Source organism: Rhyacophila brunnea, unplaced genomic scaffold, assembly GCF_057557595.1.
Source record: "Rhyacophila brunnea isolate RB1 unplaced genomic scaffold, BYU_Rbru_1.0 scaffold_23, whole genome shotgun sequence".
Lineage (NCBI taxonomy): Eukaryota > Metazoa > Arthropoda > Insecta > Trichoptera > Rhyacophilidae > Rhyacophila > Rhyacophila brunnea.
Genome location: NW_028232893.1, coordinates 26,374,161 through 26,401,430, shown reverse-complemented (window position 1 = coordinate 26,401,430; position 27,270 = coordinate 26,374,161). Strand labels below are relative to the sequence as shown.

The following is a 27,270-nucleotide window of genomic DNA, read 5'->3' as shown; positions in this document are numbered from 1 at the left end:
TAAATTTTCTGTTTATTATGCTCAATATGCTCAAACTTGTACTTGATATGAAGTAAATAAAAAACAAACAAACAAACAAATATAGAAAACTGAAATGTCATTTTGATTTCCATAGTAACGCACATATATAATATTAATAATTTAGTTGCTAGGACCACCCCCTTAGCAACCAATAATAGTCTTCTACTTTTTACGGATTTTTCTGAAACAACTTTCCATACAAAACAGAATTAACTGAAAATGAATTCAATTCTGCTTAAAGATGGTTTAAAGTATTAAAATAATGCATTGGCATCGTGTTCTGATGTATTTTAAAAGTTTCAAAAGTCTAGCTAGTCGGGAAGTTAGTAAAAAATCGATTGCAAGATTTGTACCGGACAAACAAGAATACGAGCTAATAAAAACGTTGTAAAAATGTGTACCGGATGTATAGGATGTTCAAATTATGAATGTTGCATTATTAAATTACCTAAGTGTTACTCATTATTTTTTTTAATTCTTCTTTCACTCCGTCACGACTCAGCGTTGGGGCATAGGGCAAGCACAAGTTCGCGCCACTTCCCTCGATCCATCGCCGACTCTTGCGCCTCCCGCCATTTCCGACCTGCAGCGCGTAGATCGCTTTTGTAGCACCGCTGCAGGGTGAGGGAGGGCCGGCCACGACGACGGAACCCTTGAGGCTGTGTCAAGGGTACGAAGTGTCGCACTCTTTCGCGGCATCCGAAACACATGTCCCAGCCACATAAAACGTCTCTTCGTGATTACGTTAATCACCGAAGGCTGCTGTGTCTGCTCACGAACTCGGGTGTTTGTAACGCGGTCGTACCAATGTACCCCTTAGAAGATTCGGCGGAGACATCGATTCTCAAAGTTCAAAAGCCGAGACCTTTGAAGCTTAGTAAGATGCCATGTCCCACAGCCATACAGGAGCACAGGTAGCACGCACGCGTTGAACAAACGGCATTCGGTCCTCACAGAACACAGCTTTGACCTCCATGCGACTCCCAAGTTGGCTTAATTAATTTACTTAAAAAAAACATAAGAAGGTACCTAATTTTTAAATCACAGGTGGTGAACCTGCGGCCTTATAGGTCAGTTAGTCTTTTCAAAAACGTGAAAAGATTCTACCTGTCTACGCCACTGGTGGAATCTACCCTCCTTTCTATGCTAATTCATCTGATGTCCTTTATCACTTCCCGCTTTCTGTCATTTTGAGGTGATAAGATATGTTTCCGTTTCTTGGTTGGGTGATTGGTACCGTGATTGTTGTCTTCAATTGTAAAGTGCTTAGTCTCCCCCGCAGACGCTGGCGCTGGCGAAGCAGAGCGAGATGACGGAGCGGCAGGTGGAGCGGTGGTGGAGGATGCGACGCACGCAGGACAAGCCCTCGACGCTGGTCAAGTTCTGCGAGAACGCGTGGCGGTGCCTCTACTACCTCTTCAGCTTCTGCTACGGAGCCATCATCCTCTGGGACAAGCAGTGGCTGTGGAACATCGACCACTGCTACATCGGGTACCCTCACCAGGTAAGAAATACACCCTTGCTCACCCTGTATAGTCTTATTTTTGAATTGACATTTTTTGACGAGCGTTGGTAGGCACACTACGGAAAAAAACACCCTGGCTAAGTTCGAACCACCTGCGCATCTATTCTATAGACAAGGCAGCTATCGAGGGTAGTTTTTCATTTTTTTTGTACCGAAGTACTGTAAGTTGTAACAATTACAATAAGTTAGCCGTCTAAACAGTCAAAACTGTCTATCTTTTTTTTATATAATATAATAAGAGCCAGGAGTTATATTATAATTGTTACAATAAGTGCTTATACTTCAGTGGCGAAGGGTGGAGGTAGGCTGTTAAGATCAGCCATAAAAATAGTGCACACTAAACTTTGTCAGTCATACATATTTTGTTTTCATTGAAATATGACTATAATTTACAGACGGTGTTGGTTAATTTTTGAAATTCAATTAAACCCTGAGAACCAAGCCATAATAAATAATAGTTATAAAATACTCGTCTATCTATAAAATATCTAAAATTATGCAATTAAATCATACATAACTTTGGATGTTTTTTAGATAGAATATTATTTTTTATCTGTTATAGTTTGGCTTACGCAGGGCTTAATGAATTAAAAAAAATGAATTTCGTATCGCCCAAAGTAGTTATACCAAAACTATTATGGTTTGGTTAGGCAGGGTTTAATTGATTTTTAAAAACACACCAACACCGCCTGTAAATTGTAGTCTAAGTTCAATAAAAACAAATACGCATGACTAATAAAGTTAAATGTGCACTATTTATGACAGATCTTAACAGCCTACCTCCACCCTTCGCTGTTATCGTCTCACGAAAGACAATGCGTCTCTCATAGTATGTAGGTAATACGGATTCGATCTCTTCATCTGGATTTTGCGGTAAAATGTTCGTTTTGGCATCTTGGTTCAGTTATTAAAAAATATTTAAGATTTTGACTGTGTTTAATCGAATGGCAGGAAATAGTCAGATCTATGTGTCATTATTATTAGATAAATTACCGTATGATTAAGTTTCTACTCGTTTTGATAACCAGTTTTCGACCAAATTTCTCCATCATTTCATTCATTTATATAACATCCGTTGCATCAGATAGGTATATCAAAATTTAACAGCAGATACCGATTATGTGATTTAAATTTAATTAATTATTGTACCATATGGATCATATTACCAGGGCTTGGGGTGGCTGTTGTTTCATATGAGAAAAATAACGTGAAATTTTGGTTTACGTTGGTAGATAGACTGCATTATAGAAACACAGTTATCGGTAATTCTGAATAGTGTTACGAGGGTGGGTCAATAAGTCCTTAGAAAAGCCGACAGGTGGCGCGACTAGTACTGCAAGCGGTTTGTTTTCATGCAGCGGCACTACCGATTCAGTATGCTGCGAAGTTTCAATCAGATTGGTCGGGTTGTTGTGTGTTTCTCGTACATTTAAAAAAAAATGCTTGTGGAAAATGGAAAAATGGAAAATGGAGAAAATTGAGTTTAGAGTTGTTATTAAACATTTTAATATAAAAGGGTTAACAGCAAAGGAAATAAAAAATGAGTTGGATTTAGTTCACGGCATATCTGCTCCTTCACTTGCAACTATTTATAACTGGTTAAATGAATTTAAACGTGGTCGTACATCAACAAAGGATGAACCACGCTCAGGACGTCCTGTAGAGGTGACTACACCAGAAATGATCAATAAAATCCACGATATGGTGTTAAGTGACCGAAGATTAAAGTTGAGTGAGATAATTGAGGTTACAGGGATCTCAAAAGGTAGCGTCATTTCTATTTTACATGACAAATTGAGCATGAAAAATATTTCTGCAAGATGGGTGCCGCGTTTGCTCACAGTCGACAATAAACGCAGTAGGGTGGTGGCCTCTAAAGCCCTGTTGTCGCTCATGCAACGCAATCCGGATGAATTTTTTCGTCGCTTTGTGACTGTAGATGAAACATGGATACACCACTATACTCCCGAGACGAAAGAACAGTCAAAGCAGTGGATTGCGAAGGCAAACCATGTCCAAAGAAGGCGAAAACCGTAAAATCAGCTGGCAAGGTTATGGCTACTGTATTTTGGGATGCACGTGAAATTATTTTCGTTGACTATTTGGAAAAAGGAAAAACAATAACAGGGGATTATTATGCATCTTTATTGGACCAGCTAAAAAACAAAATTGAAGAAAAACGGCCTCATTTAAACAGGAAAAAAATCCTCTTTCATCAGGACAATGCCCGTGTTCACACATGTTTACGATCAATGGCTAAAATTGAAGAATTGAAGTTCGAATTGGTCGACCACCCACCGTATTCGCCAGATTTAGCCCCCGGTGACTTTTTCCTTTTCCCAAACTTAAAAAAATGGCTAAGTGGACAACGTTTTTTTTTCAAATGAAGAAGTCATCGATCGGACAAATGCTTATTTTGAGGACCTTCCGAAAACTTATTTTTCTGACGGTTTAAAAAAAATTGAGAAACGTCTAACCAAGTGTATTGAGCTCCAAGGAAATTATGTTGAGAAATAAAAAAAAAATACAAAAATAAAACCTGTTTTAATGCTTTTTTCTAAGGAATTATTGACCCACCCTCGTATCTACATAATTTGGAACACATCAAAAATATTCGTTCCGAGCGGGAGACTTGAATTTACTTGCGTCCATCGTATTCCAACAAGACGTGTGCTTTACCAATAATTTATTAAGCAACCGTTACGATACTAACGGCTCGTCTTAGAAAAGCGCGTTCGGCGGCGCGGTGAGCGGCGCGCGCAACTCAAACGTATAACAAAAAAAGACTACGAACCGACTTCGGCCACGTAAGACGCCCGTAAGTGATAAAATGATAAATATTATCAAACTTAGGGTAGGTTTGTATCAAATTATTAGCACTTATTGTAACAAATACAAAACGTTGGTTGAAATTGTTGCAATAAGCGCTACATTTTAACAGCGGCTCTCTTGCTGCTGTTAAAATATAGCACTTATTGCAACAATTACAACCAACGTATTGTAATTGTTACAATAAGTGCTAATACTTTGATATAAACATAAACCTACCCTAAGTTTGATAATATCTATAACTTTATCACTTTAGCGGTCGATAAGTATAGAATAGACCCACAGGGATGGCAAATAGGATTTGATCGGCGTGCCAAAATAAGCCGATTTTTTTAGTACGTGGCGCGTGCCATTCCTTTTTAGGTGTACCTACACATGATATAATCTAAATCAGGGGAGGGCAAACTGCGGCCCGCCGGGTATTTTTTTGCGGCCCGCCATCATTAATTGTACTTCTGATTACGAATAACTTTTTTTATATTTTTTTAAGAAATATTGACAATCGATTATTTGAAGAATTTGTTGTTTCGTTAATGTACTATCTCAGTACGTCTTCCTTGCGTCTCGTCTCACACTATGTAACACTGTTTTCTATGTTGAACATCGTGACATATTTAAATACTTTTAACTCTGCGTTGCAAGGAAAAAAATATATGCCCACGATATGGTGAAGAGTTTGAATGGATTTTAATTAAAACTCAAGTTGTTCTTTCGACAAATATCGAATAAGAACGTGGACCACTTTCCAACTTTGAAGTTGCTGAATATACCAGAATATAAATTTGAAGAATATGGTAAAATTATTGATTTTTTACAAAGATTTGGTGACTTCCGAAAAATTGAGACAAGTTTAGCACAATGACATTACGTAATATGGACGAATCATATGGAAAAGAAAATGACACTCACTTTATTGTCGGGTCTGCCGAATGGCATAATCTGTTCTAACGCCATTACAATAAAGGTGATATTGCTATAAATTCCTGATACTTTTTGTTGGGTCTGCCGAATGGTTCGGTTCGGACGGGTTCGCTCAAATCAACATTGACATTAGAAACACTGCTCTAACGCCATTACAATAAAGGTCATATTGCTATAAATTCCCGATGCGTGATATCGCATAATGGATATTGCGTGACGTCTACCTATACATGCGAATGTGCGAATTTACTTGCTAGCTACTGTATTGAGTGCGTCGTCCATTAATAATGTCATTGGTTTAGCAACAGTACGCGATCCATTTTCAATAGATATTGATAGTGTACTTATAGAGCTACAACTTGAGATTATTGGTCTGCAGTGTGACACTGATTTAAGAGAATTGCATCGTCGTGAAGATATATCCAAATTTTACAATGCCCTTAATTCAGACAAATTCGAACAACTTAAAGATTATGCAAGAAAAATGTTCATTGTTTTTGGATCAACCTATATATGTGAACAAACATTTTCGATCATGAACCTCAATAAAAATTCTTTACGATCAAATATCTCCGATGCCCATTTACAAGCAGTTTTGAAAATATCAACCACAAAATTAACACCTGAATTTGAAAAAATTTACAACACTTTCATTCTTCTCAATAATTTTTTTGTAATGTTTATTTTTCGTGATAATAAATAGTGTATATCTAAAAATGGTATTTTACTTGCGGCCCGCCGCTCATTTTGAATTCTTGAATTTGGCCCTCTATCCAAAAAGTTTGCCCGCCCCTGATCTAAATCTTGTTTATTGAATATATTAAATTAATCCAATTAGGTACCTACATTGGTAACTATATTATTTATTGAATATGTATTTAAAAAAAATTGTACTTAATATGTAACACTAATTTTTGTTTGAGGTTTTTTGTTTCACGTTGTTCACTTTTTTATCAGGCAGATACATGATTTACGATTAAGTCGTTGATTGCAATTTAATACATGCTGCTGAATGTTCCTTCGTCAACCTATTTCTAGTCTTTGAATGTACATGATTCTATATAGAAAATAATATTTTTATATATATAGAAGAAGGGTGCCTATTATGAGATACTTTTTTTTGTGACATTCTCAAATCTAAAATAAACTCATTGCAGGGTATCTATTATTATAAATACATCAAACATACTGTTTACTAATAAATTTGTAGTCATGAGATTTTTCTTTCAGCCCGTTTATTTTAGATTCGCATTTTAGTGAAAAATGTCAAATAAGCTGTTCTCCAGAAAGTGTTCCTAATTTGAGATAGTCGCTGTTCCTAATATGAGACTATCTCATATTGGGAACATTATGAAAAAAACAACAGCTGTAATTGATATGAATAATTATATATTTGTTTACATATTTTCACGTGATCTCATTTAATCCAAATCCACTTTTTATTCAAATATTATCATAACAAAAAACACAAATAAAAACATCTCCTCCTGCTAAATTACTACAATCTTCATGACTCAATTTGAAACACCTGCGCCCATTTTTATACTCTTGTATCTTCCGTAAAATTCCAACTACAGTAAATAATTACGCATGGCATCATTTTCTTCATCGTTGTCATCAGCACTATCATCGTTAAATATCATCTCTTCTCCACCTTCGCTTGACGACGACTCAAATTCCTCTTTCTTCCTTTTAATTTCTTTCTAATTTTTCTTTCCCATCGCTTTTTCCATTCTAGTTTTCTTTTTTTCCTCAGCCGTCTTTTCTTTTTGTAATTTGTGGGTTTCGACCATCTTTGACATAACGCTCCAGCGTGGCTTTTGGTACTCCAAACTGTTTGGCAGCTTTCGGATATCCCATTTCTTTCTTTCAAACGACGTTCAGAGCTTGAAACATAGACTCGGGGTCCCATCTTTTCCTTTTTGACGGAGGCATCTATGGAAAATATAATATAAAACATACACACACATTATAAACGTTGATATGGTTTCAAAGTAAAATGTGTACCCAATATGAGATATCTCATATTGGGCACACCCAAGTATCTCATTTTAGGCTCATTCAAAATTTGACATAAAAAATTAACTATTCTTCTTCTAGAGTCGATAATGATACAGAAGATACTCAAATATAAAGTAAACTACCAAACCACGTGTTAAATTAAGAAATAAACATTGTACGATACCTTAGAGATGTTCTATGATCATCAAAAGTAGCACGTGGAAAAATTTCTTGGACGAGTGATCGACGAAAACACACATCCACCACCAAAGACAAGCGCTGCATGCTGCACACTGACAGTCGTTTGGAGCTATTACTCCTCGCTACCGCGTGACACCAACACCATATTTTATTATCGTCCGGTTGCTGAGTTATTGCTATATCTCATATTAGGCACCTATCTCATAATAGGCACCCTTCCTCTACCTTATTATATATATACATTATACCTTCCCATGAGTACCTTACGTGGAAGAAAAAATGGTTAACAACTAGATTGCTAGTTTTTTAACAAATATAAAAGCATCAGGCATGCTTTTCCATGTTTTTAATAATATTATGTTTTCAATTCGGCATTCTGATTCATCAATTTGAGAAAACCGATGACATTCCAATTCTTCAATACATTTTCGCATGTTTATAAATTTTTCAGTCCAAATAGGATGAGATTGCAAATCAATAATAATTACAGTACATATACATCAAAATGATTTGGCTATGATTTAATATTTTCCCCCTCTAAACGTTTTGAATATTAAAAAATAAAAGGAATTAATTTTTTTGGCGTGCTGTTGAAAACTTTAAGGCGTGCCACGTATTTGTCATCGTTGTCCTAGATCAAAAATTTAGATTTTACATAATATTTGCACATTTGAATATGAAACTTCGGACGCATAGTTGTTAGTAATTTTTGACGCTATTAGTAGAATTGTACTGGTTCCTTACTTGGTGAAGATTATGTGTAAATCCCATTGCCCAGTGAAGAAGGAAGCCGATACATTACACGACTGGTCCTACTTTTCGCCCCTCCCGTTGACTATGGATGACCTGTCACTGACGCGTCTGTCGTGTTCACTTGTCGGAGTATAGTTTCAGATTTATTTCAGATTATTTTAACGTATCTTGGAGACTTTGGAGTTCATCTGATTTAGTGGTTATATGTTATTAATAATTGGAAGTGACGATCAAAGTTGGTAAACTTCTTCTGTGTATAATAATATCATAATACACTAGGACGTTTGTCAATGTGACAGTCGATTCTAAACGACAATAACTAATAACTTATTTATACTGTTGTCACGGATCGACTTGTTGTCGGGCGGGGAAAGAGGAGACGATCTGAGAATAACGGCCAGGCTTGTGAAGCACAAGGATATAATATTTTGACCTAACCGAGAATCGAATCCGGAACTTCGGGATGTGGAGCCTTCACATTAAAATACGAGGGTTACCTTAATATGCCGAATTACCGAAATTTTGGACTTGATGGCATTCGGAGAGCGAACGTCGAGGTGTGAATACGTCAATTTGTTTCGTGATGGCGACGGCGGTATTAATTCTTAAATCGTGTAAAGATGACTAAAAACGTTACCCATTTACTTGAAAAAGAAAACATGTCAATGAATATATTGTTATTGTTACTAATAGAACATTTACGTTAAAGTTCCCACCACCACCCGTCATATATGCACAATAAACAGAACATCAAATGGACCCATGTTGGATTTATATGACAAATTATATTTCGTTCGGCATGCGTCATTTGCACCCGCGACCCGCAATCCGCGCATCGCCTAGCCACGATTTTTTTTTGACCGAGCCTCAACTGAGGTATAGCCTTAAGGGGGGACATGCTCGTCGAAGGTCAAAATTGAGTTTTTATTGTATTTTCAAACCATGATCCTGGACACTCCTTAAACGTTGTAGATAATCTATTTATATAATTTTGAAGCCTTATTATCCTTTATTGTTATTTTAAACATTTGATGACTGCATGAAGTATTTTTGTTACATAAAATAGTATTCTTTTAAACCTCTCGCTCTAATGTTTTAGAATATAGTCATATTTCGGTACAAAACTGTGCAGTGGTGTTAAGATTTTTTACATTTATTAATTTTTAAACGCATTTATAAAACCATTAGTATAATTTATTACGAGATAATTTTTGTAAAATATTCACGATAAAAAATTATTTTGATAATCTCTGTGATCCCAAATTTGACAAGAATTAGGCATTTTATTATTCAAAAAATCGGCAAGATTAACACATTTGAAGATGATTCTAAAGATATTTATTATAAGCTATGTCTTTTACCATTCAAGTGTGATAAAAATCTTATGAATAATGATTGCTTTATAAGAATTATTGACCTAAGAATAAGGTAGTGTTTTTTTGAAATACGCCATTTCTTTTGTCATTCCCTAGTAGTTAAGCTACAACATACGGCCGTAGCCATAAAACGACAAACTATAATTAAAGTAAGGAGTAAAATTATGTTAACGCGCGTGTTTGAACATGTACCTAACCGAATTTTTTTTTATTTTTTTTTAAACGGTACATGTTCAAACACGCGCGTCAATATCATTTTACTCCCTACTTCAATTATAGTTTGTCAATTTATGGCTACGGCCGTATGTTGTAGCTTAACTACTAGGGAATGACAAAAGAAATGGCGTATTTCAAAAAAACACTACCTTATTCTTAGGTCAATAATTATTATAAAGCAATCATTATTCATAAGATGTTTATCACACTTGAATGGTCAAAGACATAGCTTATAATAAATATCTTTAGAATCATCTTGAAATGTGTTAATCTTGCCGATTTTTTGAATAATAAAATGCCTAATTCTTGTCAAATTTGGGATCACAGAGATTATCAATATAATTTTTTATCGTGAATATTTTACAAAAATTATCTCGTAATAAATTATGCTAATGGTTTTATAAATGCGTTTAAAAATTAATAAATGTAAAAAATCTTAACACCACTGCACAGTTATGTACCGAAATATGACTATATTCTAAAACATTAGAGCGAGAGGTTTAAAAGAATACTATTTTATGTAACAAAAATACTTCATGCAGTCATCAAATGTTTAAAATAACTATAAAGGATAATAAGGCTTCAAAATTATATAAATAGATCATCTACAACGTTTAAGGAGTGTCCAGGATCATGGTTTGAATATACAATAAAAACTCAATTTTGACCTTCGACGAGCATGTCCCCCCTTAATGACGAGGAAATTAAAAATATCGACTATCAAATTATGAATTAATATGTAATATCAATTTTTAAGGAAAAATTTTAATGACGACAGGTCTTTCTACGTAAGTATACTTATTTTTGATTCCGCTGGGATATAAATCAATTGGTTTTTAAATTTATTCAGAATCTGCTTTATCGAATACCTACAAGGTTTGCGTCACGATCCGATGAAAATAGTCTTATCCCATGGGTGACCAACCGGTCAATCGCGTAACAAGCATTTGGTCTTCAATACATTTTGATGTTCCCTATTTTACTGTCTTTGTCAGTTTGTGACCGTTCAAATCGACTGTGTTTAGGAAAAAGGGCGTAATACTCGATTTTTAGAAAAGTGCTTTTATTAGATATTAACAATACACGTTCTGTAAAAAGGAATTAAGCTGCAAATGCCGATTTATTATCTAAATTCAGGTTTTCATTGTGCCTTAATTTAAGGAAAAAACATTTACCCTCAATTTTAGTGATTTTTCTGTAATAACTTTTTTAATTATTAGTAGATCGAAAAGATATTACACCAAATCATCAATCATTATGCACCCAATGTCTGTGCCTATTGTTTTATTAACATTAAACCAAAATCATTCAAAAAACGTATTTTGCCTCCTGTAAAATTTCGTCACTGTTCTGGCAGAAGACACTAATTCGAAAAAATGACATTGAGTTAGTTATACCAAAATGTTCCTTATTTCAAACTTTACCGTCTGGAAACCTTAATAAATAAACAGTCTTTATTTTAAAGTCATCCTTTTTACGATTACTTAATAAACTCACATGATAGACCATTATTTCAAACATTTTAACAATTTCAAAGTCAAATTACTCAAAACTAGTATTCTCCAGTTAGTGTGTTCTGCCAGAACAGAGACGATTTGTTATGTGTGGGTTACGCCCTTTTTCCTAAACACGGTCGAAATGTTACTAAACGTGATTTTGACATGACAGTCGAAAAGTGTAGGCATGTAGAAGATGACAAAAACATTCATTGAGTCATGCTGGTGTCGATGCAGTGCAGTTCAACGTGAGGTGACCTCATTGTTCTGGTGATTTCGACAGATTTTGCCAACTGACAATGTTAGTTAAAAGGTTCAAAATGTGCTATAGAATGGGAGAATCAGTCTGATAACATTTTAAACACCAGGACAAACGACATTACACACTCTTTTCCTTATTCCTCTTATTCACGTGACAGTGAGCTACATGCACCATAATATTATAATTCGCGGTTTACTGTCTAGGATTGTGTTCTAAGGAATTTTATTTTTACGTAATTTTAAACATAGATACTATATGGCCCAGGAAACGATCGGTATACAAAAAAACAACGTGATGATGAGTTGCTTCCACTTGCAAAACGTTTGGACACCTGTGGCCTGCTCAATCTCTCTATCGACCGTTTGGAATATTTTTGGAGATGGATGCGTTTCGAAATATTGGTTGGCGGGCATGTTTATTTTTTCGCTCTTGCAAATGCTTACATAAGCAAACCGCTCCAGCATGATTTACGATGTTTTTTAATGTGGTTAATTACAATTCGAGAAGTTTTTATTATCCACTTCGTGAACTGGGTTTAATTCGCTATACTAATTGACTCGTTCGTTAACATTGAAACTCTCCCATTGGAGAGGAGCAGGTCTTCAGCGCTGCATCCAGCGTCATTAGATGAATAGTCCGCTTCCTCATGAATTCCTCATGGCCCCACCAAACCACACCCGCCCCGCACCACACCCGGTCTTAATCGGGCGTATCACGGAACCCTACGTTTGGACGTGAAGCATCATTTTAATTTTTGTCTCAGGAGCAGTTACCCAAGACTAAGATCGCCATGCACTCAAATGTGCTTTGACTGAATTTACGTGACTTTAAGTTAAGGTACCCATGGGAGAGATGAGCACCTAGAGGCAATATTAAATGTTGTAGTGACAAATTAAAGCTAATACAAAACTGCCGAACATTTTACGTGAAGAGATCTTCACGTTGGCAGTATGACGCCGCAAATTTTCTAAATGCTATAAAATGGGCCTTTGTGGCGACCAGGTTGGACGGTCTGATGGGCCCAACAGCTGGTTGAACCGACTTGAGCAGCTCTTCCCTTTCCGTACACATTTTAGGAGGACATTCCCAGAGGATGTGCTTTGCTTCCTGTGTTTCTTCGCCACATGGACATGTTGAACGGGTAACAAGATCAAGCTCAAAAAGCCTGCCAGCGAAGCCACCATGTCCAGTCAAGAATTCATTTGTGTAATGATCTGGAGTCTAAGCGGTATCTCCATTCGCCATTTGATATTTGAAAAAAAAAAAAACCTATATGTGTGCCTGCTTTTGGTGGAGGCATCTCATTTTTTTTGCCGCATCCAGCATCATTAGATGAATAGTCCGCTTCATCATGAATAGTTTTTCACCATAAATGCTGGGAGGCGATGTTAGATGACAGTCATCGATGTCCGCCTCCTCGCCTTTGAGGAGCATCGTGGATACGCCGCGTACTGTTTATGTATTAGGCTCTATCTGCCTATATAATCAAGTGGAAGGTCTTTAACACCTTTGGTGTATTTAATTTGTGGGAGTTGAGACTTTTTTGGAGCGGCCAAGGCCTAAGCCTCAGTTGATGTCGATGACGATCGTGCATAATAACAATTATCAATAATTGTTACTTTTTCTTGACATTTTTTGTTGTAAATACTTACAAAATTTAATTACTAAGGAAACGTAAGTATTTTAGTTTAAAAAAATACTAGTTAATATTAGTATTGTTCAATCATTTGGTTGGTAAAAAAAATAACGCGATTACTGCCATGATAATATAGGCCACGGATGGCGAACCTATGACACCCGAGATGATTTTGCTTGGCACGCGAATGTTTTGTGTTAAATAGAAAAAAAATAGATATAATTCATAAGATATTTTTTTACAAAATGTTTTACAAATATCTAAATATATGTTATATTATATAATATTAAAAATGCGTATTTTCTTTATCAATCTATGCGCAAACGGAAACGACGAAATTCATGCATATGTTACACCGAATGTGCGAAATCGACTATTACATGAAATGGGCTAAATTTTGGCTAATTCATGTAATAGTCAAGCATGTTGCCTTATTCATGAATAAGGTAAATTTTCTACCGAGTACATGAAGTCGCCAGGGCATGGAATTCTTAAACTGTCAACATGACAGCAGAAAAAGTAAATTTAATACGGATGATTTTATTAGTTATAATTGGACATAATATAATATTATTAGGTTAGGTTGGGTTAGGTTAGGTTAGGTTAGGTTAGGTTAGGTTAGATTAGGTTTTGAAATTCTGAATTATTCAACTGAATGTCCATTTTGAGGTTAGCTAACAAGTGTCAACAATACAATCGACCATTGCATGTACGATACCCAAGCACGAATCAAATCGCGAAAATACCTTTAAATAAAATTCATCCGTTATCATATTATAGTTCTAGTTTTTTTGCGCATAGTAAATGGACATGAACGTCATTTTAGTTATTGATTGGTATATTTTTATATTATAATCAATGACATTTGACACAAATTTGGTTAGTTGCAAAAAATACCACCGGAGCGCGACCACCTATTTCGACCATAGACAATATACGTATATTTTGACCAATCCACGAGCATTTCACACATTTAGTTTAGTTGCAAAAAATACCACCGTAGCGCTAGTATCTAATTTGTCCAAGACATGAAGTAGGCAGAAAAATTACTGCCGATTTCACGCACTCTCCAGATATTTTGTCTAATTCATGAATAAGACAACGGGCTTGCATTTTTCATGATTTAGGCAAAATTTTGCCCATTTCATGTAATATTCAATTTCGCACATTCGGCGTAACACATATATGACAGATCGCATTGCATAAAAAATAACAGGCAGCTGATACTCTTGAAGAATAAGCATTATAATTAATTTAAATTGCATATATGGGACCTTAGGTTTTATGGGTCGCACATAATATTATTATAGCACTGACCTCATCAGGCGGCAGGATAAGCCGTGTCGCGAACCTCTGGTTTTGATCGATTTACAATGCTTGAGACCACTGTAGCGAGAAGATGCCTCATCTGATCCGAGAAATTTTGGCGGTGCGTAAACAATGACATTATTAATGGACAACGCACTCAATACAGTAGCTAGCAAGTAAATTCGCACATGTATAGGTAGACGTCATGCAATTTCCATTATGCGATATCACGCATCGGGAATTTATAGCAATATCACCTTTATTGTAATGGCGTTAGAACAGTGTTTCTAGTGCCGATGTTCAATTGAGCGAACCCGTTCGAACCGAACCATTCGGCAGACCTGGCAAAAAAGGATCGGGAATTTATAGCAATATCACCTTTATTGTAATGGCATTAGAACAGATTAGTGTCATTTTTTCCCCAGATGCTTCGTCCATATTAATGTCATTGTGCGTAAAGAACCAAACTAAGTAGGTACCTATTATAGTAATAATACTCATTGCTTATAATTTTTGAACTTTTTTAATGGAATTCTTATAACTATTTTTTCATTTTTTTCTGCTCGAACTACTTGAAAAACTGTTCGGCACGTCAGACAGTCAAAAATAATATTTGGGAAATTTTGGCACGTGTACGTAAAAAGGTTCGTAATAAGTGCCGTGGCATGGTTGAGTCTCTTCGCGGCCTAAATGAGTTTTTAATAGTAGTTGCCGCTTTTGGCAAAGGAAAGCGTTCGCCCAAAGTGGTCAATAATGGAGTGGGAGCCGGCACAACCGGCGGGTCCAAACTTCTAACCGTGTAAGGGAATCCGCGTTTCGAATTGGGTTAGTTTTGGCGACGTTCGCTATACCGCATACGTTTGGCGCATAGCGTCGTTTTAAATGGACCGCAGTATGAAGTTATTATTCATGTCCCGCCCACGCGTGATGAAATATTGCTTAGGAATCGCGCGCCATATTGCGCCGAATGGACTGCCAGTTGCATTGTGCATATATTCGTTTTATAGCGTTGGTATCGACACTCGTTGCCTGGTGCATAAGGCGCTGGCCTTTTATCCGGAGCCTCCGGGTTCGACCCGGTGAGGTCACAATATATTTATGTGATTTTCTCAAAGTATGGGTGTTTGTGATTGTTTCATTGTTATTACTACATATGGCCTCATGGCCTGTTGTAGTATTAAAAAGAATATATTGTCACCCCAATACTACAACTAGATAACTGATTTTCACTGTTTTTGAGATAGATTATATAGTTATTCTACATTTACTTCTTTACAAAATGATAAAAGTAGGTAAGTCAGAAGTTAGTGGGAACTGTATTAATTTTGTGTTGGAAAATATTAGATAACTTTAAAACCATAAATGCATTACATAATTAAAATAATATACATATCTACAGTATTTTTACTTAAAATTGAACATTATTTATTTGTTCCCAATTAGACAAGCACAATTTTCCGTTTTATTTTAAATAATAATTATAGCCTAGATTTATGTTAATTAAGTATCTAACGTTTAAATTTCATTTTCCCAACAATGACCAAGTTATCTAGTTGTAGTATTGAGGTGACGATATTATATGTATAAAACCATCCTAAGTCACAATATTTATTATAAAAAAACGTTTTTACGAAATGGACATCCCCTGAGAAATACATTTAAAAATGGCATCCAGAAGCAGCGTTGGCGACGGAAGAAAAAAGACTTTCGACTGAGCGAAATTCCTGGGAGAACACCTAAAACAAACCCCTCGACTAAACAGATTTATTTCGACAATTCTCGAGATCTCGAGAAATCATTACACCCGTCTCGAAGCATTGAGAAACAATTGAAGGGGGGTTTAAAGGCCAAAAAAAATCTATAACATTTTTTTCCTTCAATACAATCTATATGCCAAGCCTAATGATTAAAGACCGGATCTTTCAAGTCTTTAACCGTCAACCCATAAAAAACACATTAAAATGGTGGACGAATCCAATATCCTAAAGAGACTTTTGCCCAAACGATTCTTAGTATGGATTTCTACAATTAGTCAGTTGTTTTTTCTGGCAGCTCAGGTGCGATGGTAATTATTGTAATTAAAATAATCGTCTTGCCAATATTTTAACGCGACGTGCGGGCGACTCAAACGAATTCAAATTCGCAAACTGTAATTAAAAAGGTCGCATTACAAAATTGATGGTTTGTTTTATTGCAGGTAAGTAATGGTAAACCATTTTTATAAAATGCGTGTAGAATATGTTTTTTCATAATTAAATATCGAATAGCTTTTGCGTACCTACCACTAATATAAATACAAATATTGAAAGATTTTGTCCGCTGACCCGTTTTATGTTCTAAGTGTATCATATTGATACCTATTAGTATTACCAAGCAACAATACCGTACCTACATATCGATAAAAAAGTCACATACCTACTTGTTTATTTCTTTAGATATTTAAGTATTTTGAGGATGCTCTGCCCAAACTGGTCTATTTGATTATAAACTATTGACATTGAAGATTTTCATCAAATCGATCGTAAGAAATTTCATCTTCAAAATACCAGTGGCGTACATCTGTAGATGCGAAACATCCCTGAAAATATTCGTTTGAACCTACTATTATAATATTATGTATTGCGTAAGCCGTAATTGCATTCTTCTAAAGGTTTTGCAATATAATATTGCTTCAGATTTTCACTTAGTCATTGTATTACGTTAATATTTATTGTTGTTTAATTTAATAAAACGCATTTTTTTGTAGTACTTATTCCACTTTTAATCAATAAATTAGAACCGGTTTCGTTCGCATCAGAGGGACATTTTCAACTGAACAAGGGAAGATTCAGTTGAAAATGTCCTTAAAAACATTACAACATCAGTACCTATATATTAAAATTGAATATCTCAACATGTCCAACCACTTGCTTGAAACACAAAAGTACGATTTGAAGTATCTTTCGTACGAAACTTTTTCTAAATGGTTTCATTAACCACGTAGGTTCGATATTCTCCATTTTACCCATCCCTAAATCCAGCTGTTGCATTCTCGTATCACAAGAAACGTATTATATGTGAAGTATACAAAAAAAATTACTAGTTTGGCTTAAGTACTTAAGTAGTTATGGTAAATTTAACGGACGTATCTTGATATTCTCAAGTGGCCGCTGTTGTGCATTGTGTAAAAATCTGTCCTTACTCCGAGCTGATAAGCATTGATTTGAATCCTCGTTGAATTGGTTTTACAATAATATAATAATATGTTTTTTATTATATATTTTCGTAGTATCAACATAATATACGAAATCATTCAGATTTGGTACGATTTTAATAATACACTAGCTGTCCGGTCCTTCTCATCATGGGAGCAAGTTTGATTTGTTATTTGATAGTGAAAATAGAAGTAGTTTAGTGGAAATTTTAAACTTTGATTTCAATAATAGGTATATAAAAAGTGGAATATTATTAAATATTATAGATATTACTATTAACACCTAATTCTTCCACTCTATACGTAAGCGCTTCATTAATTTCTCTAAATAGTATAGTATATCTACTAATAGCAGCGTTTCTATATAATTAAGTATCGATAAAGTCTCTTGCACATATTATCAATATCATTTATTTCATATTTCATTGTACCTACTACATCGTACAACTTATTTTTCTGAAAAACATAGGTTCCATAAATTATTAACGCATTTTTTAATTAAAAAATGTTGTAATATTCGAGTCCGTCCCAAAAAAAAGGACTCCAGATGTCCGGTGTCTACTAATGATATTCAGGAGGGTCTAAGTTCATAACGCTACCATTTTTGTCACACAAATGGGCGGGGTCTATGTACCCCTAAATACCCCTCTACATAGAACGTTTCAAAATTGTCCATATTTAATATTTTATTCTTCCTTTGTTTATTTTATATTTAGAATTATGTAAAATTATCATATTATACTGATTTTCTTCTGTAACTTTGTAAAAATAAAAATGTAAGTTTTCATATTTGTATAGTTTTATTCTCTTTTTTTTGTTATACATAGGTATCTCAGTTTCACATTTTTGGCACTTAGACCCCCTGTATACATTCAACCATTCAATAATATTCTTAAACTCGTGAGTTCTCCATTATAGTAAGAAAGACGAAAATCTAGTATTAATAGTAGGTAATATAGGTAAGTACCTAAAAGTAATAATACGTGTATATCACTTTCTACTTCGGTTGTCACTTGTTGTACCCCTCGTTTTCTCAGTCCAGTTATCTATTATCCGGTTTCATTATCCGTGCATTACACTTGACAATGAATAAAATTATCCTGACATTTGACCCAATGACATATTAACTTATCGCTCTAGCCACAACATTCGAGAGAGAAAATTATATTATATTCATATAAAATTCTCTCTACAATAATTACTCTAACGGTCAATATTGAGAAGAAACGGAATAAATTTCGATAAAATAAATATTTTTTTCAAATGTAAAAACTGGCGATATCCCGCGTCTTCGTCCGCGTTTAATACGGACAGATAATACACTAACATAATAAAGTAATAGTGATTCGATTTTTTCAAATAGGCAACGGTTGGATCTAGGCGCGCGCCCTTCTTCCCGCACCTCGCCCAATGACTCCACCACTAAGTGGCTGACCATCTGACGAATTTACATAATTTACCGGTCGTGCTGAATTGTTGCAAGTTCTTTATTCGACAACGGTTGGGTGTAGGCGCGCGACCTTCTACCCGGATGTCAGTCCACCGTTGCTTCTGACCACTTTACGCAGTGCGTTGTTTTCTAGAAGTTTTATCCTATAACCTATTTGGACATTATCAATATCAAACTACTGTAAATTGTCACCAACAATGTAATATGCTAAACATGTGCAAGTTTCATCAATACTGGTCCAGTGGGTCTATTCTATACTTATCGACCGCTGAAGTGATAAAATGATAAATAATATCAAACTTAGGGTAGGTTTGTATCAAAGTATTAGTACTTATTGTAACAATTACAATACGTTGGTTTTTATTGTTGCAATAAGTGCTATATTTTACAGAGAGATAGATTAGAGAGAGATTCTACAGCAGCAAGATAGGTGCTGTTAAAATATAGCATGTATTGCAATAATAAAAACCAACTTATTGTAATTGTTACAATAAGTGCTAATAATTTGATACAAACCTACTCTAAGTTTGATAATATTCATCACTATATCACTTTAGCGGTCTATAAGTATAGAATAGACCCACAGAAGTTTGGAACAGACAGACACTTCAATGTTATTATTAGTAAATATCAGGGATTGCAAACCTTTTTTTTCTATTGTGTCAATTTGAAACTTACACACCTGCTACACAACATTATTTTTTTTACAATTTATTAAAATATTAATATTTTTACGACGTGTCTGATATTAATTTATTTGTTCGCCGTTCATAATAATTCATAAAAGACTCTATACTTGTTGAAACCACTATGTATGTGTGACTTCTACCCATTTTTCTGTCAAACCACTTTTTCATACATTCAGTGGCGACCGGTGAGTTATTTTACTGGGAGTTCACTTTTTTCACCTTTTGACTGCCGTAAAAAGGCATTTGCCTTCATCAAAACTTCACCAAAAAATCAAAAAAAAAACTATTGGTTTTTTTAATTTAGTACATTTAAAAGAAATAATAAATAACTCACTATTTATTATTTGTTGTACCTCTAAAAACAGTTTTTCTTGAAAAAAAATGGATTTTAAACTTTAACACAAACTATTTTGTTTTGACCGAATTATTAGTAGTACCGAAATATCTCGTATCTGGCAGTGACCGTGATTTATTGTTCATTTGTATGAGAAATCCATTCTTCTGTTTTTCATCGACACAAATTTTTCAATTACGCGTTTGTTGAAGTCAGGAATCTCTTGTATCATTCTTTTTTCGATACTGAGCATACATAATGCGTTCAATCTTGATTGCGCGATGGTGTTTCTACTAAAACACTTGATCCGTTTGAGTGTGAAAAAACATCTTTCGCTTTCCACTGATGTCATCGGAATAGTAAAAATTAAATTTAATAGTAAAACCGTTTCCGTAAATGTGTCAATGAGATTTTTTTCGGTTAAAATGTTTTATAATGCTGAGGCGCCATCAGCATTATAAAAATTATCCAAGCTGTAAATAACAGACAATTCATTTTTGAGTTTATTTTTATCTCAAAAGTCAGACGTATTACAGAACTAGTTTGAAGAGATATCATAATTGATAAACATTGTGAATTTAGTTATCAAACTGAAAAAAAACTTGAAGTTTATTTTTAAATTGTACTTCGCCTAAATTTGAGAAATGTTGTCAACATGTGCAGAAATTTAAATGCGTACTGTGAAAAGAATTTATTTTTATAATAATATTGAATAAAAATTGTCATACAATAATTGTACGTGTGATACGGGCTGTATTGTTTTAAAACCGATGAATCTGCGTTCGGGCCGAGAGCGACTTGAACTGTCGCTCCCGAGCACGTAGAAAAAATATTTACGTATTGCTGTTCCACGCGCCAGACGACGCTCTTTCTCATTGCAAAGAAATCGAAATTAGATTACTGGGCGCTTTGGTCGAGCGATGGCGAATATCGCTCACATCAACATATAATATTATTATTTAAAATAGCCGGTTAAAAACACATATTAGAATTTGTTTTTGTATATGAATTAATGACTACGGTAATAGATCAGAACACTTTTAATTAATCAAATATAAATTAAATACTCATTTAAAAAAAGTCTTTTCGCATAAATTGAGTGGGTGGGTGTGCACCGCTCCAACGCTCTCAAGGGAGAATCGCCACTGCATACATTCTAGCTTTTTTAAACAAATTTGGTCCACGTGTCATTGGTTCGCTATCCCTGCTAATAGACATTATGTTTTTAGGTTACCGACATACCTATGGATTTTTGGTGGCGTGCTTAACAATATAAATATGGATTTTCTCACAGTCTCACGACCTTCGACTGGCTATACTTTGGACCAATATATTAATAGTGTTTGTCGATTATTTTTAACATATTATTGTGTTTATTATGATCAACGATTAGTTGAAAAAAGTCGTAAGTCAATGTGTGCACTTACACATATTTATTTACTTCCGCGGTTTGGCTTTTTCGATCTTAGTACGTAGGTACATTATTGTGCATGATATGAAATCGAGAGTTAAATCATTATGAATATTAGAAGCAAAACTTCGTTGTTTATTTTTTTGTTGCATACTTTGATTCGAAGTTTGAATAATTAATCACACTTTAATAGGTAATCTGATATTTTACCACGTTTTTATTAGCTCGTATTCTTGTTTGTCCGGTACAGATTTTTCTTGTGTGTCCAGTACAATTTTTTCTTGTTTGTCCAAGATTTGTATTGGACGATTGAAGATTTTTAACTAACTTCCCGACTAGCTAGACATTTGAAACTTTTAGAATATATCAGAACACGACGACAATGCATTCTTTTAATACTTTTGGCCATCTTTAAGCAGAATTGAATTCATTTTCAGTTAATTTTGTTTTGTTTGTATGTTTCGGAAAAAAATCGTTAAAAGTAATATTTACTACTCACTGTTATTGGTTGCTAAGGGGGTCCTAGAAATCAATATGAAATGTCAAAATGACATTTAAGTATTCTATATTTATTCAGTATTTCTATCAAGTACAAAAAAAAGTATTTATTAATACATAGAATTGTCAATTTTTTTTCATCATCATCAACATTAGTTTCATTTGTCATATGATTCAACAGAAAATTTAAAAACGTGGTATATAAAAAGTTATTTTTGTCTTGTAATTATTGTTGGTTACTTTGATTTGAAGTTTGAATAATTAATCACACCTTAATGGGTAATCGTGGGTCTATTCTGTACTTTTTTTTTTTTTTTTAAATTATTGTAATTGTTACAATAAGTGCTAATACTTTGATACAAACCTACCCTGAGTTTGTTAATATCTATCACTTTAGCGGTCGATAAGTATAGAATAGACCCACTATATTTTTAATTTAATAATTCATGATTTTGGTGGTTATGTTATAATATTATAAATCATCTTGTAAATCGTGTGATTCGTTATGTTAAATTTAATAATTACGGTGATCTATATTTCGTTCGCGGAAATTTGGCGGCATATCGAGTTTTTTGAAACATTTTTTTTTTATAAAAAAAAGTTGTATTTTCTCAAAAAAAAAGCTAACATGCGTACTTAGCGGCATATCATTTTTCCCCTATCACAAAATTATTCCGAAATTTTACTGGAAAAGACGCTCTTCCCACAAGATTAAAAAAAAAACTATATATTTCCATCTCCCTTCAGAGATTGTCCATTTCTAAGCCCTAATGAACCGACCGTTTTCTCGTGAATAAAATAAATCTAAAAGCAACCATGGTCGAATAAACGACGACCCTTTTATAATATATAGGTACCTATACTACAGTAGCGAAGGGTGGAGGTAGGCTGTTAAGATCCCCCATAAATAGTGCACATTAAACTTTGTTAGTCATACGTATATGTTTTTATTGAACTAAGCTGCCGGTTAGTTTTTAACATTCAATTAAACCCTGCCTGTTATTTATACCACCTGCATTGCATGTACACCATCTGTAAATAATTGTAGTCTTATTTCAATGAAAACAAATACGTATGCCTGACAAAATTTAGTGTGCACTGTTTATGGCGGAACTTAACCGCCTACCTCCAGCCTTCGCCACTGGTATACTGTTACCATGGCCCCCACATCCTAAAGCGCCCCCACCCCAACGTATTGCTAAGGTTAAGGGCAGTGTAATGTTAAACAACAGGAACTCCTGGGTTCCTTGTAAAATAAAGGGTATTCCGTGTATTTTTCGAAAAATTTGGCATTTTTAAATAAAGCCAATTAAATTGTCGGCACTCGACATCCATATCGGATAGTCATTTTTATTAGTCAAGGAACACACTAAAAATAATTATAAAATAAAATTCCACCCGTGAAATAGCGCCGCATGCGACATTTTTAAACTATTAGAGCGAATTTGCAGTGTGTGTTTATCTCACTTAAGTGGTTGACCCGCCACGCCGGGCCCCTAGGCTAGAGCGCTGTCAGCCCCCCCTTGTGGGGGGGGGCCATGACTGTTACCTGCATACAAACTATTAAAAGAATTAAAAAGATAATACGTGATGTTAATTTAAATTTCGCTATTCGAACTAAAACTATTTATTGCTTGTGGGTAATATTTTTATATTTTTAAATTTTTATAAGGAACTAGTCAACCGCAAGTGACGATGATAATATCGCGGTTACTTACGGCTGCTTGCAGTTTTCTGCGGTCAAATGTCCATACCGCGTTGTAGACCAGCGACAGCGCAGCATTAAGTGGCTGCCTGCGGTCCCCGTGTGCGCCGGCTCTCATGTTGCGAAAGACAATAATTTATTAATTGTTATTAATTTATTATTAATTGAATGTAGTGAAATTTAAAAGTCGTGATTGATATTGCTTGTTAGTAAATTAGTTATCTACTGTCCGTTAGGTTTTGAGTCATAGCAATGTGTATTAGTATGTTGTTGAATTTTTACTCTGTTCTTATCATGTTTTAAATTTTTGTATTTTTATCAGCCAAGTATGTTTTTTTTTTTTTTAATTATTTAGGTCAACCAACAGGATCAATCACAGTGAATATAATATAATGAGAATAAAAAATAAAAGAATATTTGATGGTTCCAATCAACGCTCCCTCTAATTTTTCTATTGTGTGTGCATATCATCAACGCATCTGAGCAGTCGGGCCTTCACCCGGTGCGGTAACCCCCCCTCCCACGAACACACACATACAATCTTTCATTAAAACTTTATTAATTTCAGTGATTTTATCGATATTCGAGATTGGGTGGCCATTCGATATAATTAGCATGCTATTTAAATGTGGTAATTAAAAGGTAATTATTCAGTCAGCAATCAATGTGAAATGAAATGAAACCGAGACTTCCGTAATTCGGCAAAAAATCTTTTTTAATGACTGCGTAATCCATTCGACAAATTCAATAATTTTTACATTATACTAGATATTTTGCGTTCAGTGATCTCAATCCTATTCTTTCGTTCTTCGGGCGTTTCTGTCATTATTTTCGAAAGTCCACTTAAATGCCTTTTTAAAATATACAACCTCCATTCAATCCACTTCTTTCCAGTCGTGAATTCTCCTTGTATATTTGCTGCGGAGCATATGATACATTTGACCCAATCATCTGTTTCCGAATAAACAAATATATCACCAATTCTTACTTTTTGCGAATGCTTTGAATATGGTATTTGTGTTTCAACGATTTCAGAGAGCCATTCCAATTTAAATTTATCGCAGGATTTCTTCTTGATGATAGCATTTGAAGTTTCATATCCTTTCCTTTTTGACATTTTTATGAATCGAAGAATTGTGCATGTGATAGTTTTGTGCATTCGAGCAAAACTAAAATCTGGCAAAGGAAACTTTCTTTTACAATATTTTTGTGTGAGGACTGAGCGGGGGATGAAAACATGTGTGCGGACACATTTTGGTAGGTGTGCGCGCGCACACCTTACAGGGAACATTGGTTCCAATACTCCCAATAACGGGGCAGACACAAAAAGCATAATAAATCAAATTACATCAAATATTAATAAATACAGTACCCACCTAGTTATTAAGAATATATTGGAGAATTATTGAAAATGGGTAGAAAGGAAAAACACATAAGTGGTACCTAATCCAGCGATGGCAAATACGTGACACGCGTGCCCAACTTGGCACGCAAAAAAAATAATTCCTTTTATTTTTTTATATTCAAAACGTTTATGTAGCGGAAAAATATAAAATCAAAGCGAAATCATGTTGTAACTATATATTGTACTGAAATTATTGATTTGAAATCTAATCCTATTTGGACTGCAAAAATTTTACATGTAAAAATGTATTGAAGAATTGGAATGTCGTCGGCTTTCTCAAATTGATGAATTGGAATGCCGAATTGAAAACATAATATTATTAAAAACATGGAAAAGCATGCCTGATACTTTTATATTTGTTAAAAAACTAGCAATCTCGTTGTAGACCATTTTTTCTTCCACATACTCACGTGAAAGTATTTTTTCTATATTGAATCATGTAATTCAAAGACTAGAAATAGGTTGACGAAAGAAGATTCAGCAGCATGACGTATTAATTTGCAATCAACGACATATCAGCCTGATATAAAAAGCGAATAACATGAAACAAAAAACCTCAAACAAAAATTAGCGTGTCATTAAATCTCTTCTTTTTCTTTCAACCATGTCCGATCCTAATAGGATCATATGGGCCTCCACAGCGTGAAGGTTTGTATTGACAGATTTTGTGTTTACGAGAAATGGATGTCAGCCACTTGCTCAACCTATTAGGTCCATACTCTGACTCATACACAAATTGAAAAAACAATATGTGTACTTGCAAGACCCAGGATTCGAACCTGGGACCCACGATGCAATAGGCCAACGCTTAAGCTGCGCGGCCATCGTGGATGTAATTAAAATGAATGTTTTTACATTTTATGTGAATCATTTTTTTATAAATTCAATAAACAATATAGTTACCGATGTATCTATTTTTTTTTAAATTCAATAAATATTATTTAGATTATATCAAGTGCACACCTAAAAAGAAATGGCACGAGCTACGTACTAAAACAAATCGGTGTCATTTTGGCACGCCGATCAAATCCTATTTGCCATCCCTGACCTAATTATAAGGCCTTGTCCAGATGGAGCGATTTGACTTGCGCGCGGTCGAGGGGTGACCTCATTGAGCTGTCCACATGCAGTCGCGGCGTATCGCGTCATCTGGACAAGCTATAAGAAAAATAAAAAAAAATACTGAAAAACATAAAAAAAGTATATGTGAAGACAATACAGGTATTAATGTAAAATTCGCATAAAGAATAAACACTGTGATTTACAAACCAATGGTGAAATATATTTTTTTCTCGTTAATGCTATACCTCAGCTGAGGCATGGTCTAAAAATATAGTGACTAGGCAATGCGCGGAATGCGGATCGCGGGTGCAAATGACGGAAGCCGAACGAAATATAATTTGTCATCAAAGTTCAACATGCGTCCTTTTTATGTTATGTTTATTATTACATTCGTAATAATAATAGTATATTCATTGACATGTTTTCTTTTTTAAGTACATACGTAAAGTTTTTTAGTCATCTTTACACGATTTAAGAATATTTTTATCCGACGCCGTCATAAAACGAATCGACGTGCAGACGCCTCGACTATCGCTCTCCGAATGGCAACGCGGCCGTAATTTCGTTCTACATACAGTTGAAAATTATTTGCCGTTTCACTTATGTACGCTCTTAATAATTGATTAAAGTCATCATTCATTTTTGCAGAATCGCGATATACTACTTGTTTATCAATACATTACATTGAATCTATTGTAAAATGTAATATAATATTATAATATAATATAATATAATATAATATACGTTGAGGATAACAATATTATAGTATTTGAGCATATTTTATGTCTTTCCTCCTGTTTTTTTAATGGGGTTTTACCGCAATGGTAGTAGTCAATTAATAGTAATATGTTATTATAGGAAATGATTTAAAGTAGTTGTATGATTTTTTCAAAATCGTGTGGTTTTTCCCCACATACTTATCTGATAACACTGAAATGGGAGGATGTCACTGTTGCCGACAGTACAATCATTATAGTT

General features: G+C 34.5%; 1 protein-coding gene across 5 annotated transcripts in view; it reads left to right on the top strand.

Moving 5' to 3' along the window:
• The window catches only part of schlank (ceramide synthase schlank), an 86,510-nt gene that overhangs the window by 47,673 nt on the left and 11,567 nt on the right, over positions 1–27,270 (top strand). For 4 of the 5 annotated variants that reach the window (XM_085950530.1, XM_085950527.1, XM_085950532.1 and 1 more), the window contains one exon: positions 1,304–1,525. In XM_085950530.1, the coding sequence (XP_085806656.1) occupies positions 1,304–1,525 (222 nt within the window). Of the gene's footprint in view, positions 1–1,291; positions 1,526–27,270 lie in introns of all 5 variants that reach the window. The other variant, XM_085950528.1, reaches the window with a different exon arrangement.